Raw genomic sequence first — 19,420 nt, 5'->3', positions numbered from 1 at the left:
CCTGGGTAGGCGGGGCTCAGTGGTCATGTGACTGGGTGGGCGTGGCCAATTCAACATCAGTCATGTCAATGGACACTTTGCCTTAGCTGTTACAATGTAATAAGGGTTAACCGGAGAGGCAGTTTCTGTAAGCAGGGCAACAAAGATTAGGCTAGAAATAACACCAGAATGTTTCCTTCCTGCCTTCCTTACAGGATTAGCCCTGTAAAGTGGGAAAAACAAAATGAGATTTCTTGCAACAACCGGTTCTCCGAACTGCTTTGAAAGTTAAGAACCGGTTCTCCCGGATAGGTGCGGACTGGCTGAATCCCACCACTGCAGGGGTCCCGAAAGAGAGGTTAGGACCTTCCGAGTCCCTCCCATTCCATCTCAGTGGACAACATTGCGTCCAGAGTGTGTAGTTGCCATTCTGGGGGTGTAGCAACCATTCTGCTTGAAGAGGGCAAAGGTGGAGCTTGCCCCCAAATGATTTTGGGGGGGGGGGGAGTCACGTCTGCAGTTCCACCAAGTGATTCTGATTCCGCTGGGCCATGTCAGTAGACCGGGAAACCTCCTTTTGGTAAATTTCTTCTAAATCATGTAGTATCTGGAAAAGCCTGAAAGGGCGGTCAGCATTTTCAGGATCTGTAGCAAGAGAGGGGGAGAAGACGAGAGGGGAGGTCAGCTAGGAAGAGATATCCAAACCCTCTAGTCATCATTTGATGCCCCTAAAAGAGGACAGCTCTGATATGTAGAACAACCTTTTTTTTCCTATCAAGGACTGTTTTTCTTAGAGCTGATTTTCTGCAACAGCATTGCAGGTGAGACTGAAGGAAGCAACAGAGTAGGGAAGCTAGAGGTGGACAGGGACATACATTCTCCCACTGACATTCTGCAGGGTTATGTGCAAAAGACTTTGGGAGAAGGAACGAAGTGATGCTGCCTTGGGCTAGGTCCAATAAGAGACAGCATATTAGCCAGGGGTAGGATTCAGCCTGTTTGGACCGGTTTGGACGAACCGGTAGTTCCGACCATCAGCTGAGAGCGAATCAGTTGGCCTGCTCGCCCGCCACTTCGACTTTACTTACCTATCTCCTCTCAGCTGATTAGCGCAGCGGAGCAGATTGCTGCGCCTCAACTGTTACTGCCCAAGAAGTAACGTGGAAGATAAGTTTTGGTAAAACTGAGCACGCGATCTCCGAACCGGTTGTTAAACCGGCAGGATCCCACCACTGATATTAGCTGAATAGTGGGCAGGGCAAGAGTCTCAGAAGAGACCCTCCCTAGCCTCTCATGATGTAAAGGAGATGGGGGAGAATTCCACTTACAAGATTCTGTTAATGTATCCTTACAATAAAGTAGAATGACCTCGTCTGGTCATGTTTTTCTGTGTGATCTATCTGGTAGGGCTGACACCAATCTTTCAATTCACTCTACATCTTTATAATCTAGCTATTCTATCCATAAACCCATGTCATGATAATATAGATAGTAAGATATGAATACATATATCTGTTCACCTCTGTTAAAGGTGTTGTGTGGACTCTGGCCATTTGGAACAAAAGCAGCCTCAACCCAACCTCCCCATTTCAACCATTTACTATCATTATTATGGTTTGTTGGACAATCAGCAGGATGTTTAGACTGGACCTGGCATCTTTATCCACCAATCCTATTATCATTTAAATGTATTAGCTTCCAAAACTCTGCCTAGCAATGGATTATGGCATTAAATTAAATAATAATTTTAAATTTAATGCCGCAATCCATTGTTAGGCAGAGTTGGGCAGCTAATACATTAAAATTTAAATTAAATTAAATTGTGTACCTTCGCTCTGATGTTTTTCACTTTTCTCCAGAACTGACAATTCCTCATACTTTTCCCTTTGGACAGTAAAAAAACCAAACAACAGTTCAAAGTTAGTAAATCATACAGCGCAGATGGATGCATTTTGTGAATAGGGTTGCAAGACAAGGAACATTATACAATAATCACTTCAAAACTTCAATAGCTTTCCAGGTTTAAGAGAGCGTGCTGTCACACTGGGAAAAGCAGTATACCTCAAACTTGGCAACTTTAAGAAGGCCACACTTCAATTCCCAGAATTCCCTAGTCAGTATGGCTGGCTGGGGAATTCTGGGAGTTAAGGTCCATCCCTCTTAAAGTTGCCAAGTTTGAAAAACACTGCTTTAAGCTTTTAATTTTTATCATCAATAAATGTTTCTATCAGTTGGTTTTACTAAAGTCCACTTTAGGATTGCTTTCTCTGAAAAACGGACAACATGTCGTTTGTCTTCTCATCAGTGTAGTTATACAGGCTCCCTCTTCACGACATTTCATCCCTAATTCCTTTAACTGCTTTCTTTTTCTTTATAAATCTTGGTTGCAAAACAGTTCCACCCTCAGCTGCATGAAGTCATAACATTAATTCCCTAATTAGTGCAGAATATAAGAGAATAACAGAATTTTGCAATTCCTGGATTCTGTGAGACTGGAAACACATTGGAGATTGGGGGGGGGCAGAAATAAGAAATTTTCAGTAACTAAATTGGTATCTTAAATTTCGTAGAGGAAGGAAAAGACAAGGCAAGTTGGCAGGAAGAAGGTATTAACAGATTAACAGGTGGAAGGGACCTTGTAGGTCATCTAGTCCAACCCCCTGCTCAAGCAGGAGACCCTATACCATTTCTGTCTAATCTCTTCCTGAAAGCCTCCAGTGATGAAGCACCCACAATTTCCGAAGGCAAGTTATCCCATTGGTTAATTGTTCTCACTATTAGGAAGTTTTCTCCCTGTTCTAGGTTGTTTCTCTCCTTGATCAGTTTCCATCCTTTATCTGGCCTTTGGGTGCTTTGGAAAATGGGTTGTCCCCCTCTTCTCTGTGGAGAAGAGCCCCCTATCATGTCTCCCCTGGTCCTTCTCTTCACTAGACCAGCCATGCCCAGTTCCTGTAACTGTTCTTCGTATGTTTTAGCCTCCAGCCCCTTAATCATCTTGGTTGCTCTTCTCTGCACCCTTTCTAGAGTATTTGATTGAGGATGATTATATTCTACTAAGTTGGTGTTATTTCTTGGCAACCACATAGCCTTCTTTTAAATGACTCATGTAGCACCATCCAGACCTATGAAGAATTAAAAGTCAAAGTCCCCCCTGCCCACCCCAGAGACGGTATTCAGCAGGTTCTGACCAGTTCTGGAGAACTGGCAGCGAAAATTTTAAGTAGTTCAAAGAACCAGTAAATACCACCTCTGACTGGCCCCTCCCCCATCTATTCTCTCCAGAGTCCCAGCTGATCGGGAGGAAATGGGGATTTTTGCAGTAACCTTCCCCTGGAGTGGGGAGGGAATGGAGGTTTTACAGTGTCCTTCCCCTGCTATGTCCACCAAGCCACGCCCACCAAGCCACGCCCACAGAACTGGTAGCAATTTTTTTTAAAAAGCTTTTTAAAATACATTTATAGGCCGCCCAATCTCGAAGGACTCCGGGCGGCTTACGACAATACATTTAAAAATAGAAGTTAACAGCACAAAAACATAGATTAAAAAGACCACAACATACACCCACCACTGCCCCCCCCCAATTTTATAAGAATACTTCAGCATTGGGGGGGGGAGGGATGGTCAGTCAAGTCACCTCATCACTTCTTGAATTGCAAGCAGATGCTGGAATATCAGTTGAGCCTCCAAGTCAGGATCCAAAGGATCATTCCATTCCCGCAGGGTAACTCCATGCCGAGTTTTGTCACAACCAAGACCTTCAAAGCAAAGAAGGGACCACTGAAAGCATTCTGTCCCAATTTTGGAGAATCATCTTGCTGACAGAGAGCCCTACCTAGTCCCAAGCTATAGGTAGTCCTCGACTTAACCGCCACAATAGGGTTACCAGAAAACTCCGTGGCACGACAAAACCGCAGTCCACTAAAGTGCGCCCGATTAAAGCGCGTACCTGACGTCATCAGCAGCGCGACAACAACGACCGCGGAGAAAAAAGGGCGCTTTAAAAAGCGCTTTTAAAGCAAGCCGATTCACGTAAAGGTAAGGGTTAGGTTTAGGGTTAGGGTTAGGTTAAGCGTTAGGGTTAGATTTAGGGTTAGGTTAAGGGTTAGCGTTAGGTTTAGCGTTAGGTTTAGGGTTAGGTTTAGGGTTAGGTTTAGGGTTAGGTTAAGGGTTAGGTTTAGGGTTAGGTTTAGGGTTAGGGTTAGGTTTGGGGGGGTTAGGTTTAGGTTTACGCGTTAATTTCAGCTTTACCGCTCACAGCGTGCTTTTTTCGTCACGCTGTGATGACGTCAGGTATGCGGTTTCGGCGAGCGCGCTTTAGTCGACCGCGGTTTTGTGGTGGAACCGAAAACTCATTGTTAAGTGATGTGATTATTATGTGAGGCATCGCCTGGCCTTATTTTATGAGTGTTTTTCCTGTAGTCTTTCTATGAATCGCCATAGTCATTAAGTGAGAATCCCAGAATGTGCCTTATGGTCTGCTTTGCTGGCTTTCTTGGTGATTTTGCAGGTGGGAAGCAAATGGCGGGGAAGGTTGCAAACGACAATCATGTGACCATGGGACACAGCAACTGTTGTAAATGTGTGACAGTTGCTCAGGATTTGAATCATGATCCCGTGCCTGCAGGGACACTGCGATGGGCTGGTCACAAGTACTTTTTTTACTCCTTGCAGGCCTTCCATTCGCCTCCACCCAGACAGAACTGAAGAAGCTTCTTGGATGAGAAGCGAAACATCTTCAAAGAAAAAATGGAACTGACTCTTGAAAAAGCACCTCAATAGGAGGGATGCGGGAGACCCCTTGCAGGGTAGGGCTGAGGATTATGCTCAATTCTTGGCGGACAAAGTAGCTCGGTTTCGATCGGACTTGGACTCCACCGCAATAGACCCAGCTGAGACACAGGAGGATTATTTGCCACATCAGCTCTGGGTTGAGTTCCAGGAAGTTGCCTCTGGGGATGTGGACAAGGCCATTCGAGCTGTAAGTGCCTCCACTTGTATTCTGGACCCGTGTCCCTCCTGGCTGGTGGCTAACAGCAGGGAGGTGACACATGGCTGGATCCAGGCGGTTGTCACCGCCTCCCTTCGGGAGGGGCACTTCCCCGCCGTACTTAAAACGGCGGTGGTGAGACCCCTCCTGAAGAAGCCATCGTTAGATCCAGCCATCCTAAACAACTTTCGTCCTGTCTCCAACCTTCCCTTTATCGGGAAGGTTGTTGAGAAGGTGGTGGCCTTTCAGCTCCAACGGGCCTTGGAGGAAGCTAGCTATCTTGACCCCTTCCAGTCCGGCTTCAGACCTGGTTACAGCACAGAAACCGCTTTGGTCGCATTGACCGATGATCTCTGGAGGGCCAGAGATGGAGGCTATGCGTCCATCCTGGTTCTCCTTGACCTCTCAGCGGCTTTCGATACCATCGACCATGGTATCCTTCTGCGACGACTGCGGGAGGTGGGAGTGGGAGGCACAGTTCTGCGGTGGTTCTCCTCCTACCTCTCGGACAGGTCGCAGTCGGTGTTGGTCGGGGGGCAGAGATCGTCCCTGAGGCCCCTAACATGTGGGGTACCTCAGGGTTCGGTCCTATCCCCCCTACTATTTAACATCTACATGAAACCGCTGGGTGAGATCATTCGGAGGCACGGGATAAAATACCACCAATATGCGGACGATACGCAATTGTATCTGTCCGCCCCGTGCCAACTCAATGAAGCGGTGGACGTGATGAGCCAGGGTCTGGAGGCCGTTAAGAACTGGATGAGTGCTAACAAACTGGTACTCAACCCGGATAAGACCGAGTGGCTGTTGTGCTTCCCCCCCAACAATTTGGCTAATACACCAACGCTTAGGCTGGGGGGTCAAATTTTATACCCCTCAGATAGGGTCCGCAACTTAGGAGTCCTCCTGGATCCACAGCTGACTTTTGATCACCAGCTGTCAGCTGTGACCAGGGGGGCATTTGCCCAGGTTCGCCTGGTCCGCCAGTTGCGGCCCTACCTAGACCGGGGGGCTCTCACAACAGTCACTCGAGCCCTTGTGATCTCTAGACTGGAATACTGCAATGGGCTCTACATGGGGTTGCCCTTGAAGTGCATCCGGCGACTACAGCTAGTCCAAAATGCAGCCGCGCGAGTGATAGTGGGCGCACCGCGGTTCGCCCATGTTACATCTGTCCTCCGCGAGCTGCACTGGCTACCTGTTGGTCTCCGGGTGCGCTTCAGGATATTGATGACCACCTTTAAAGCACTCCATGGTAGTGGATCTGGGTACTTGAGAGACCGCCTTCTGCCGATTACCTCCCTAAATCGACCAATCAGATCGCACAGACTGGGCCTCCTCCGAATTCCATCTGCCAGTCACTGCCGACTGGCGACCACACGGAGGAGGGCCTTTTCTGTTGCTGCCCCGACCCTGTGGAACGAGCTCCCCATGGAGATCCGTACCCTCACCACTATCCAGACCTTCCGCGCAGCCCTCAAGATCTGGCTCTCCCAGCAGGCCTGGGGATAGGCTTCCAATTACCCGCCCGAGTGTTTGATTGTTGAATGAAAGTTGTGTTTTATTATTTTTTCTTTTGTTCACATATTGTTTTGTTTTGACCTTGCACCCCCCCTCCCCTGTGGTTGTAAGCCGCCCTGAGTCCCCTCAGGGAAAAGGGCGGCATATAAATCCCAATAAACCTTCAAACCTTCAAACCTTCACCTTCGGGACAACCATGACCTGGATGATTGAGAATCTCCATGGACATTTAGCTCTGTTAAGGACCATCGTAATTTTAAATGGCTGGCAAGCGAGTGATGGTTACACAAGGAAGAGCTGTACATTTTTTTTTCTAACCTGTTTCCCCCAAAATAAGACCTCCCTGGATAATAAGCCCAATTGGGCTTTTGAGCTCATGTGCTAAAATAAGCCCTCCCCCGAAAACAAGCCCTCCCTGAAAATATTGCAACACAGCACCAGCCACACTCACCACCTCCTGCACCTCAAAAATAATAAGACCTCCCCGAAAATAAGGCCAAGTGCTTATTTTGGGGGTCAAAACAAAATAAGACCCTGCCTTGTTTTCAGGGAAAATGGGTATAGTTTTTATTTTTTAAAGAGCCCTCTTATATTGATATATATTAAAATAAACTTAAGGAGAAAACATTGTGATACAAAGTCTCACACCCAGAGATATGGGAGATAACAAAGGCAGTGCAGTAGCGTTGCCAACAAGTGCAATACCTGCTTTGTTCTTTAGGTGGCAGCAACTCCATTTGTCTCCTCTGAAAACCCCTGGGTGATAGGAGCATAGCATTCCAGCGTTATTCCCACAGACTTTCCGTAAGGCTGAGAGCCACTGGCTCAGCTCGTTCACACACTGTAAAACAAGGCAAGGCAGAAAGGCCATAAATGCCATGGATTCTCCTGATTGGAGGTAGCCAGGGCCTTTAACACATCTCCCCCTTTTTCTGCCCTACTTCTAGAGAAACAGATACTACAAGGCCCAGGCTGTGGGTTTGGCAATGCTGTATATCCCACACACTTGTTTGACTAGAGAAAACTGCAGGTCAATAGAAAGCAGAGTGGACAGTGGACAGTGACAGTGGACAGTGAAAGTGAGGAAGCCAATGTTGAGCTACTTTCAATTCCCTTAAAAGATACACACCTTCAATCTTGTTCACTGTGACATTTGTACACGAGAGAATAGAACTATAACAGGATGCTTGAACCGTAGTTGATACTTAACCATGCATATTAAAATTAACCAATGACAAAATACAAATATAGTATGGAATTACAACCCGATTCACACATGATTCACCTGATTCATTTATTTTCCAAATTTATTTGATGCAACGGTTTCACGGTCTAATTAAATGTCAATGCCTAATACAGGTTCTGCCAACTGCAAAACTGATTTCATTGACCCAGCGTTCAAGGAAGATTATAATTAGCTAGAGATAGATCCTTTCTTTTTTCAGGGCGGATGGGGCTAAATTAATTTAATAAATTCCTTTCATGGAATGTTAATTACTTACTGGAGGGTAATCTGGCCTTGTTATCAGTCATTATTGAGACCAAGACCTAGAGAGGAACTGCAAAAATGGAATTTCTTTTGAGACTCTGTCTCTGTGTCATTTTAACAGATTAACAGAGTTGGAAGGGACCTTGTAGGTCATTTAGTCCAACCCCTCCCCCCCCCCGTTCCAGCAGGAGATCTTACACCATTTCTGACAAATGGCAGTCCAGTCTCTTCTTGAAAGTTTCCGGTGATAAAGTTCCCACAATTTCTGAAGGCAACTTCTCTTCCATTGGTTGTTTGTTCTCCCTGTCAGAAAATTTCTTATTTCCAGGTTGAATCACTTCTTCCTCAGTTTCTATCCATTATTCCTTGTCTGGCCTTCAGGTGCTTTGGACAATAGCTTGACCCCTTCCTGTCTGTGGCAGCCCCTCAAATATTGGACAACTGCTATCTTGTCTCCCCTGGTCCTTCTCTTCACTAGACTAGCCATGCCTTGTTCCTGTAACCGTTCATTGTATGTTTTAGCCTACAATCCCCTAATTATCCTGGTTGCTCTTCTCTGCATTCTTTCTAGAGTCTCAACATCTTTTTTATAGTGTGGGGACCAAAACTGGATGTAGTACTCTAGGTGTGGTCTTACTAAGGCTTTATAGAGTGGTACTTCACTTGATCTTGATTGAATCCCTCTGTTAATGCAACATAGAATAGAATAGGATAGGAATAGGAATTAGAATAGAATAGATAGAATAATATAACAGAGTTGGAAGGGACCTGCTTGACTGAATCCCTCTGCTAATGCAATTTAGGATTGCATTGGCTTTTTTGGCTGCCTCCACACACTGCTGGCTCATATTTAACTGGTTGTCCTCTTAAGACTCCGAGATCCATCTCACAGTGACTGTTTGGGAGCCAGGTTCCTCCTAAACTGTCCTTTGTTTTCATCTACTGCAGTCAAGTCTTTCCATGGTGGTGTTCATCCTCACTGAAACACCATCAACCAGTCATCCCAGATTAGCTGTTCGCTCACAAAGCTGGAATCATTGTGGTTAACCCTAAGCCTGACTGATGCCTGGATCATTTTCACAATGCAAATAAGGCCTAAGCTCTTGTTAAACTCTCATAAAAATTAAAGCGCTTCTCAATCTAAATTAGTCTCTTGGGTGAATTCATTGATACTTTGAAATACTTTTTGTGCAGCAGAACAAAGTTAGTTTCCTGCTTTCTTGTTTGGGAACATTTTGACATTTTGATAGCCCTGAGATTTCCTAGTGGTTTCCCTTCCAGGGATTTAAACAGACCTGACTCTGCTTAGCTTCTAAACCCAGACAAAGATGGCCAGGTGCCACACACCTGCTGGGAAAGAAAGAATCAACGGGGTGCATTTTTGTTTCTCCTTAAAAACATTTTGATTCCCTTGCATTTTATTTGAAAGCATATCCCAGTTTTGCAGACGTGAGAAACTGCTGGATTCTTTGCATTTATTTGTCTAATTTATATAGCTGCTCATTTCAGAAAACAAGTGGCATGTTGTATCTATCAATGCAAGTTCTGTCCTGGGGCCACCCAGATGGATTCTTGCTTTCCCCTCCCCACCCGAACAAAATGCGACTTCTGGTGTCTCCACCTTGCACTGCAGGTAAGCTGTGTCTTCTTGCCCAGCATCGTTAGTGTAGATGATCTGCATGACATGGGAGATACCAAAACTCTTCTCTTCTACTTTCTCAGCTGCCCGGATGCTAGTCAGTGGCACAAAAGAGCTTTTCTGAAAGGAAATTGCATCAATATATATTCAAGAAACCTTGAGTCAAATAGAAGCAAACTTTCTCTCGCATTGTCAATTCAACCAAATGCTTCCAGCAACCCTTTCCCCCAGTAGCCACTAGTATTCTGGAGAAGACAGTCTCTAATCATGGAGATTCTATATCATCACAATAGGTGAGAGTACTAAAAGTAGAGCTTTCTTCCTCCGCGAATCTGAAAAATTCTATTTTAAAGTTTCCCTCAAATGAAAAACACTTAAAAAGGTAAAGGCAAAGGTTTCTCCTATCCCAGGGATGACGAACCTATGGAAAGCGTGCCAGAGGTGGCACGCAGCGCCCTCTCTGTGGGCATGCACTCCGTCACCAACTGCTATTCGGGTTTTCGGTATGCATGTCTTTGCAGGCCAGTTGGTCTTCGCGAGTGCTGAAAAACAACCTGAAAACAACCCAAAAACGGGCTGAAAACGACCCCAAAATGGCCATAAAACAGGCATGCATGCGCCAGCCCGCTGGTCTTTGAGTTTGGGTGCTCCGCTGCGCGTGAAAATTAGCTGGCTTGAATGTTATTCTTCTTCAGCACAATAATAGCTGGTTCAAAATCACATCATGAGTTTTATAACCGAGACTTGAATTCAAATCTCTGCACTCCTAGTCCAACATTCTTATACTAGTTTATGTCAACTCGCAAAGCATCCTTGGCCTGCTCTCGAGTTGCCATAGGCAAGAGGGTTGGGAAACTGACGAAGCAGCACAGCGGCTACAAATAGAAGCACATTCCAAGCATCTCTTTCTCAAGGCTGTCTCCCAGGTTACCCACAGCAGCTGGAGGGGGAGTGATCTCTACAGCCCATGAAATACTCTGTTGGCTAATGTGATTTATGACACACCCTGAGGGAAGGGGGTAAAATAGGGCCATAATTCGACCATAAATTATATGGGGTCAGAGTTGGCTTCACTTGGGTATGTACCAACATGTTGCTCCTAATAAATAACTGGATTTCTTTTGAAGCTTGGCTCAAGGCTCATGATTTAGTTAGGGCAATGGAACCCTGACACATTGCTTCAAGGGCTTCAAAGATTTGAATATGTGTCATCAAGTTGTTTTTTACTCCTAGTGACTACGTAGGTAGATTATATCCACAATGATCTATCCCTAACCTGGAGAGTCTCACAATGGTGCTCCCATTGCCACTGCACCTGAATTCAGCTCAGCATCTTCAACTTCTCTTCCCTTCCACCTTTCCTAGAAATGATACCTTTTCCAGAGAGCTCAATCTTCACATAATAGCAATAGCACTTAGACTCATATACCACTTCACAGTACTTTTACAGCCCTGTCTAAGTGGTTTACAATGTCAGCCTATTGCCCCCAACAATCTGGGTCTTCATTTTACCCACCTTGGAAGGATGGAAGGCTGAGTCAACCTTGAACCCATCAGGATCAAACTACTGGCAGTGAGCAGAGTGAGCCTGCAATACTGCATTTAACCACTGCACCATCAAAGTAGGATAATTTGAGGCTGACCATTTGGCTGCTGCTTTGGGGGGGGGGGGAGATACCTACCATATTTTTCGGAATATAAGACACACCAGAGTATAAGACGCAGCGAGGTTTTGAAGAGGAGAATTTTTTAAAAAAGGTTTTGCACTCTGCAAACTTCCCAAAAATGGCCCGTTCCCCCACCCCCCAAAAAAGCATGAAGAGCCTTTAGGGAGCCTTTAGAGTGCTCCTTGGGGGGGGGGGGGGAATGAGCAAAAATGGCCCATTTTTCTTTAAAAAGGGGCATGGATAGTCTTTAGGAAGCTTATAGAGCCCTCTTGGAGGCTGGGTGGGGGGGTAAAATTGTGCAAAAAACGGGCCTTTTTTGCTCATTTCTGCCCTCCCCAGCCTCCAAGAGCTCTCTAAAGGCCTCCTAAAGGCTATGCACAGTCATTTTGGTGAAAGGGGCAGGATTTCGGGGGACAAAAAATGCTGTATTCAGTGTATAAGATGCACTCAGATTTTCAGCCTCTTTTTTTGAGGGAAAAAGGTGTGTCTTATATTCCGAAAAAATATGGTAGTTTCTATGATGACTGGCTAGCCTTCATGGGCACTCCTTACTTGGACTTCCCAACTTACAGAGGGTTTCAAGAAAAGTGATTTCAGGACCATGGCCAGAGCCTCTGGTAGTGGCCAATCTCCGTCCTTTACCTACCTTGGAGTTGGGTGTTTTGGCGCAGCTGAGAGCCTCATGCGTCAATGAGAAATAGAGCTTCTTGAAGGAGAACGAGAGGAGAGGCCCCTTGCTTCTCGCCTTGTGGATGAAGAGGTACCCTTCTTTTACCACCTGAGGTTGCAGGGAGATGGGCTTCTGCAAGTCTAATTCTGTAATTCAACATCCGCAGCAGTGAATGCAATATTCATGCATGTGTTTTGAATGAGCAGGAAATAATAACAACATTAGTAATAACACAAGTTGGCAGAAAATCACGAGACATAATCTGCTGTCCACATTGCTAACCTCAGTCCTGCTTATATAGTCTCTGTTCTGGCTTGTTGTTAACTGGGATTGTCCCTGCAAGCTGTTATGGCCCACCAGCAGCGAGTGGAGCTGGCAGCAGATTCAGACAGTAAAGAGGTTGGGGAGGAACATGGGCCAGTCCTGGAGTCTGGGGAAGGCTCTGATGAGGGCTCTGTGTGAGAAGCAGAGATGGGGTCAGAGCCATATGCCAGGTATCAGCTGCCTTCAGAGTTGGACATCAGTGAGGCAGACGAACAGCTGGAGCCTGTTCCCAGTGTGCACATGCACAGAGTTGCTAGACAAAGGGAACAACTAAAGAACAGAGGTTGACTTGGGAGTCAGGCCACAGGTGGACAACGAATTGCTCCTCCCAAAGAGGAGCAAAAGGGGAGTGGAGTTTGCAGGAGACAATTCGTTTGCTTAATTGGTTCGTGATTCTCCGAGACTCCTTGCCAAATTTGCAAATATCGGCCTGGCAGGTCTCCAAGCCAGATAAGGTCTGTGACTGTAAATCCTCCCTTGAAAGACTTTACTGGAGGTGAATTAGCAGAATTCACTGTAAATTAATAAAAGGGTTTTTTACCAGGACAAGGAGTTTGTTTCCTGCTCTTGGGAAGCCTTGGTCAGAATACAAGCTGTCCTACTCAAAGCCATGAGTGAAGCTACCTGGCTTTCTTCCCTCCCCTCTTTGGATGATACCAAGGGTCGGAAGGCTCATCCACAGGAGCTTGCTATTTTGGTCATCAACTTAATTTTTGCCCTTGGGATACAAGCTCTGCAGCTTTTATACATGCACGTGATATCACAACAACCACACAAAAGGATTGTAAATCATTTTTTTCTGAGGCTGTCATAACTTTGAACTTGTTAAACAAACGGTCATCAATTGGGGACTGCCATACTAAGAAAGAAATGGGATTGGGCGCTACATTTCAGATACCAGTAAAGTACCCTCTGGCTGATGACGCAGAGAAAGCACTCGGCTGCTTGCAGTAACCAGAACATTTCTTGATTTGTTTGGCTTTATCAAGCATTTACCATCTTTCTCCTCAATGTCAATTAGCTGCAGGATGAACTGCTTCATCTGGGCAACACCACGCTGAACGATGGCTTGCAGGGGGGCCATCCACGCTTCCTTGGTGCGGCTGATGCTGTTGTCCATGTTCCCCACGTTTTGGACAGCCTGGCCGGGTAGGAAATCAGAACACGTCACCACAATTCAAGGACAAGCTTCAACCAGATTGAGAGAAAGCCAGAATGGTTTGCAGTGGAGAGAATGCTGGGAGTCATGAGATGAAGGGGATTGAGATTTAAATAGCCACCTGGTGCAATCCAATCAGGAGTCATGTTTGGCTCAAGGGAAGGGAAGGAGGGAGGGAGGCAGTGGGGAGGAGGAGAGGGGAAGGGGAGAGGCAGAGGGAGCTGGGAGGAGAGGGGGGAGGAGATGGAGAGGGAAGGGAGAGGGGAATGGGAGAGGGTGAGGGTAGGGGAGTGGGGAAGAGGAGATGGAGATGGAGAGGGGAAGGGGAAGGAGAGGGGAAGGGGAGAGGCAGAGGGAGAGGGGGAAGAGAGTGGGGAGGAGGAGATGGAGAGGGGAAGGGGAGTGGGGAGGAGGAGAGAGGAAAGGGAGAGGGGGAGGGAATGGGGAGGAGGAGAGGGGAAGAGGAGAGGCAGAGGGAGGGGGAGGAGAGGGGGAGGAGATGGAGAGGGAAGGGAGAGGAGAATGGGAGAGGGTAAGGGAGTGGGGAAGAGGAGATGGAGATGGAGAGGGGAAAGGGAAGGGGAGGGGAAGGGGAGAGGCAGAGGGGGAAGTGGAGTGGGGAGGAGGAGAGAGGAAAGTGAGAGAGGAAGGAAGGGGGAGGAGAGTGGAGAGGAGTAGATGAAGAGGGGGAGAGAAAAGGGAGAGGGGGAGGAAAGTGGGGAGGAGGAGACAGAGAGATAGGGGGAAGGGAAGTGGGGGAGAGGAGAGGGAGAGATGCAGAGGGAGGGGGGAAGGGGAGAGAGAAGGAGGGGAAGGAAAGGAAAGCAAGATGAGATGAAATAAGAAACTGGAAAAGAGAAGAGTCAAAAGAAGGACCCGTTTTAGACATCATCAGGCTATTAAGAGCATTTCTCCTGGGACAGGTCTTACCTTGGCCAGCAGAAGCAGAGCCCGGCTGATGTGAGCATCGGCGTGCTTCTCCCGTAGGTGGAAGAGTTTGGGAGACATAATGGCTGGAGAGAAGAATCGAAGGCAGAGGAAGCTGGTGATGGCAATGAATTTCACATTCTGCAAGTTCAGAAGCATAAAGAGTTTTTGACAGGGGATGGGAAGAGGCCAAGGACAAAAACAATCTGACAGGCAATACCGAATCTCTCCTTTGTGATCTCGGAGGAGAGGAGAGTGGTAAGACTAAGATAAGAACATTAGAAATAAAAACTTTCTTAGGATATTGGTTAGAAACACATTCAAATCCCTGATGGATGGGATTGTAAGATCCTGCCCCTTTTCTTCCCACAAGATCTCACAAGTTGCCTTATCTGACAAAGAAGCGGAAGATTTACAAAAGAATTTGTAATCACAAAAGAATTACCAAGAGTTTACAAAATTATAATCCCACATTACTGGAAGGGGAGCGAAATGAGTTACAACATGGGTGTCAAACTCAAGGCCCGGGGGCTGGATCCAGCCCACGAGGTACTTAGGTCTGGCCTGTGAGGCCACCCTGCAAACAGCAAAGGACTGGCCCGCGGTGCTTCTGCCAGTGAAAACGGGCTCCCGAGCTCAGTTTTCGGCTGCTACGGCCACCTGCAACCAGAGGTGGGCGTTCCATAATGTAACAACCAGTTCGCCGAACACCAAAAATGATAGTTGGTCTTACCTGAACGGTTGTTTTAGGAGGTTTTACAGGATTGGCCAGGATTGGGTATTGTGATGTCCAATTGGCCTCGAGACAGAGTTAAGATTGAAGCCACGCATCTGTGCTCCTTGCTTCTGGTTCCCAGTTTCAACGAGTCAAGACTACTTCAAAACACCCGAAAACAAATTATAAGGGAATACACCCTACCCCCTGAACTCCCCAACCTCTGGACCAACGCTAGGGCGGGAACCTGGCTAATCCTGCAAAACCTCCTAAAACAATAGTTCAGGTAAGACCAATTTTGCAGGATTAGCCAGGATTGGGACATACCCAAGTTAATGCCCCTCAGGGGGGGCACTATTGGTCCTGGGCCCCTCATGCGCTACCACCTGTTGTAACATCTACAACCAAATGCCGCATCAGCCAATGCAAATGCATCTAACCTGTAGTGCCTGATAAAGGGAAACGGGGATGCCCACATAGCCGCCCTGCAAATCTCCACAATAGGTGCCTGTTGTGGCCCAGGCCGCCGAGGTAGCCACACTCCTGGTGGAGTGTGCTGTGATGGCCTGGGGCACCAGGAGGTGCTGAACCCCATAGGCCAAAGAGATGGCCAGTTTGATCCACCTCCCTATAGCTGAGGAGGACACCCTCTTCCCCAGGGAAGACGGATAAAAGGAAACGAAGAGCGCTTCAAACGGTTCCGGACAAAAATCTGGTAATACCACCTCCTGTGATCTGTGGAAAAGGGAATTAACCTTGGGAATAAAGGTTGGATCCAGTCGCAGGATGACTCGATTATTGTGGAAAGTACAAAGATCCGACCTGGAGGACAACACTCCCAGTTCAGAGATGCGACGGGTCGAGGTGACCGCCACAAGGAACACTATCTTAAGGGTTACGAACTTCAGGTTAACCATCCTTGGAGGTTCGAATGGTGCTCCTGTCATTGCTTGGAGAACCGTAGTGAGGCTCCATGTTGGAAACCTGTGGACTACTGGGGGATGGAGATTCCCCGCACCCTTCAGGAACTTCTTAATTAGCGGAACTTGGGAAAGTGGAAAGAGCCCCTCTCCCCAAATGATCGTGGAGACGGCCACCACCTGTCTCCTGAGGGTGCCATGTGAGAGCCCCTATCCAGTCCATCTTGGAGGAACTCCAAGACGTGTGATACCTAAGCCTCGCGGGGATTTGCTCCCGAGACCCGGCACCACTCTGCAAAGATCCGCCAGGTGGAATCATAAATCCTAGTGTGGAACCCTTGCGTGAAGCCTCAATTGTGGAGATCACCCTCTGTGAAAGATGAGCGGCCCTCAGGCGCTCCCGCTCAATCTCCACACGGCTAACTGCAGCCACTGTGGCTCGGGATGCACCAGGTTCTCCTGTCTAAAGTCCACATCCCTCCCCGGGATCCTCCATGGGTGTGACACTGACAGGCACATTAGGTCCACAAACCACGCCTGGTGCGGCCAGTAGGGCACCACTAAGATGAGCTCCACCCTCTCTGATATCACTTTCCAAACTACCCCAGGGAGAAGGGGAAGGGGAGGGAAGGCATAGAGCAGGCCATCCAGCCACGGAATCCGAAGCGCATCGATTCCTTCCAGGAGCCGGGAACCAAGAGAAGAACCGATCCACCTGAGTGTTCTGCGGTGTGGCAAACAGGTCCACCTCCGGATGGCTGAACCTGGAGCAGATGGCTTGGAACAGGTTCGGAGAAAGGCTCCACTCCCGCTCCACTCCCCGTGGTCGACTGTGGGCCGACTGAGTCAGTCGGCTTGATGATTGTTCACTCCTGTGTTGTGCTCCGCCCTGAGCAATCGAAGATGCCTCTCCGCCCAGGCGCCAAGTGCCATCGCCTCAGTTCAAAGAGCCCTGGAGTGTGTGCCACCCTGTCGGTTGACGTGGGCCTTCGCCGCCACGTTGTCAGTCAGCACCAAGACGTCTCGATCCTGAAGATGGTCCTTGAAGTGCCACAATGCCAAGGGAATCGCTCGAAGTTCCAGCCTATTTATATTGTGTTGGAGGTCCAACCAGGTCCAACGCCCCTGCGCCATCCAGGACTCCAAGAGAGCTCCCCACCCATGCAAACTGGTGTCTATTGTCAGGATGAGGTGCTCCAGCTCCCTGAACTTGCAGCCCTCATGTAGCACCACCTCAATGACAACTGCACCTGTGGTGTCACTGGAACCTTTTCCTCGGAATTGCTGGAGTTAGATTTCTGATGCGACAGGAGACGTCACTGGAGCGGCCTTGCGTGCAGACGAGCCCAAGGCACCACGTCTATGGAAGAATTGAATTTCCCCAGCAAGCTGGAGAGCACCACTACAGGAACAAAACGCTGACTTCTAACTTGTCTAACTAAGGCTAACAAACTAACTGCTGCAGTGTGGATATCACCAACGAAATATCCTCCCTCGCCCGCTCAAACGATGCTGCTTGGACTAAGATGTCATCAAGATAGCATTGGACTCTGACAGAGCACTCACGGAGGGAAGCCGCCACTACGGCCAGGACCTTGGTGAAGGTCCGAGGCGTCGAAGCCAAGCCAAATGGTAGGGCCCTATACTGATAGTGCCTACCCAAATAGGAGAATCTGAGATACTTACGATGGCCAGGGAAGATGGGGATATGGAGGTAAGCCTCCGTCAGGTCAATGGAGGCCATGAAGTCATTGCGCCTGACCCCCGCAAAGATGGATTTAAGGGATGCCATCTTAAATCTCCTATAGACTAAGTGAAAATTTAGCAGTTTTAGATCCAGAATCGCCCTCCATCCCCCCCGAACTCTTCGGAACGACAAAGAGGTTGGAATAGAAACCTGACCCCACTTGGTTCAGTGGAACCGGTTCCACTGCCCTAATCTCTAGGAGGTGTAGGATCGCCTGCCACATGAGAGAGTGCTTATCCTTGCTCTTGATGACTGAAAACGTCCGAAAGTGGTTCGGTGGAATGGCTTTTTGGAAGAATCAGGAACCAAAAGCAACTTGTCTTTCTTCGGCCAGACAGAGTTGAAACTGGGAACTAGAAGCAGGGAGCACAGAGGCGTGGCTTCAATTTTAACTCTGTCTCGAGGCCAATTGGACATCACAATACCCAATCCTGGCTAATCCTGCAAAATTCCTCCGGAAAATGTGAGCACGTGTGCATGCGCACAGGTCCAAAAACACAGTGATGAAATACCCGCCAGTTGGAACTATTGGTTCGGCTGAACCCTTCAGAACCAGCAGCAGCCCACAAATGCCTGCAACCCTCTGCCAGAGAAAACAGAACTTGGAAGGGACGCATGCAGCCCTCCCAAGCTCCGTTTTCACTGGCAAAGGGTCGCAGGAGGCCGTGGCAACCAAAACCAGAGCTTAGTAGCCTGTTTTCGTTGGCAAAGTGCTCGCGGCGCCACCGGCACCCCCGATATGAGTGACGTCTAGCTGGCCACGCTCCCTCTGCCCCCCCCCCCAGGTCAAACACAACCCTGACGCAGCCCTCAATGAAATGGAGTTTGACACCCCTGAGTTAAAAGAATCTAACTCCGCCCCACTGACCTGATTTTTCTCCTCGGAGAACCGTTCTCCGACTCTCTTGAAAAGGAGCTGAAAAGTGGCACGGATGACAGGAGGGCATATCTTGGCAGACCTGGTGATGGTGTTCAGTAGGTCAGTCAGATACGACTGAAGGAGCTGGCCGCTCTGCTGGATGACCTCACTTTCACTGTGGATCCGGTGAAGGCTAGAGCATCTGGAGCAAGAAACAAAAATAATCGAATATCTCAGAGCTTCCCTGTATGCCATTCACAGCCATGTTGGATTTCACCGAAAATGCAGCAGCCCATCAAACTGATGTCACATTCAAAATGGCCGTCCCAAAGGTGCTTTTTTCAAGAGGCAACTGGACATTCTTTGTTTTCCTTGAAAATGTTTGGCTTCTCATCTAAGAATCTGCTTCAGTTCTGAGAAGCGAAACGTCTTCCACAAAGCAAGTTCAGTTGCCTCTTGAAAATAGCATCTTTAGGACAACCATGACTCGGATGTCTGAGAATCTCCATGTTGTTGTTAGTTGCGAAGTCATGTCCCACCCATTGCAACCCCATGGACAACGTTCCTCCAGGCCTTCCTGTCCTCTACCATCCTCTGGAATCCATTTAAGCTCACACCTACTGTTTTGGTGACTCCATCCAGCCACTTCATTCTCTGCTGTCCCTTTCTTCTTTTGCCCTCCTCCATCTTTCCCAGCATGAGGCTCTTCTCCAGTGAGTCCTTCCTTCTCATTAGGTGGCCAAAGTATTTGAGTTTCCTCTTCAGGATCTGGCCTTCTAAAGAGCAGTCAGGGTTGATCTCCTCTAGGACTGAC

At 47.9% G+C, this 19,420-nt stretch overlaps 1 protein-coding gene across 1 annotated transcript in view; it reads right to left on the bottom strand.

Moving 5' to 3' along the window:
* Positions 1 to 477: 477 nt before the first annotated feature.
* LOC106542536 (ras GTPase-activating protein 4) overlaps positions 478 to 19,420 on the bottom strand; it is a 99,484-nt gene continuing 80,541 nt past the window's right edge. The window contains exons 13-21 of the mRNA XM_087717226.1: positions 18,616 to 18,808; positions 14,369 to 14,506; positions 13,276 to 13,420; positions 11,932 to 12,101; positions 9,601 to 9,738; positions 7,196 to 7,331; positions 3,614 to 3,734; positions 1,808 to 1,863; positions 478 to 624 (exon numbers count right to left, since the gene is read on the bottom strand). Of these exons, the coding sequence (XP_087573352.1) occupies positions 488 to 624; positions 1,808 to 1,863; positions 3,614 to 3,734; positions 7,196 to 7,331; positions 9,601 to 9,738; positions 11,932 to 12,101; positions 13,276 to 13,420; positions 14,369 to 14,506; positions 18,616 to 18,808 (1,234 nt within the window). The 3' untranslated portion in view covers positions 478 to 487. The remainder of the gene's footprint in view (positions 625 to 1,807; positions 1,864 to 3,613; positions 3,735 to 7,195; positions 7,332 to 9,600; positions 9,739 to 11,931; positions 12,102 to 13,275; positions 13,421 to 14,368; positions 14,507 to 18,615; positions 18,809 to 19,420) is intronic.

Source organism: Thamnophis sirtalis, unplaced genomic scaffold (genome assembly GCF_051295495.1).
Source record: "Thamnophis sirtalis isolate CommonGarterSnake01/CBP01778 unplaced genomic scaffold, rThaSir2_p1.2 scaffold_6, whole genome shotgun sequence".
Classification (NCBI taxonomy): Eukaryota; Metazoa; Chordata; class Lepidosauria; order Squamata; family Natricidae; genus Thamnophis; species Thamnophis sirtalis.
The sequence above is the reverse complement of the archived record's forward strand: the minus strand, read 5'-3'. Positions and strand labels throughout refer to the sequence as shown.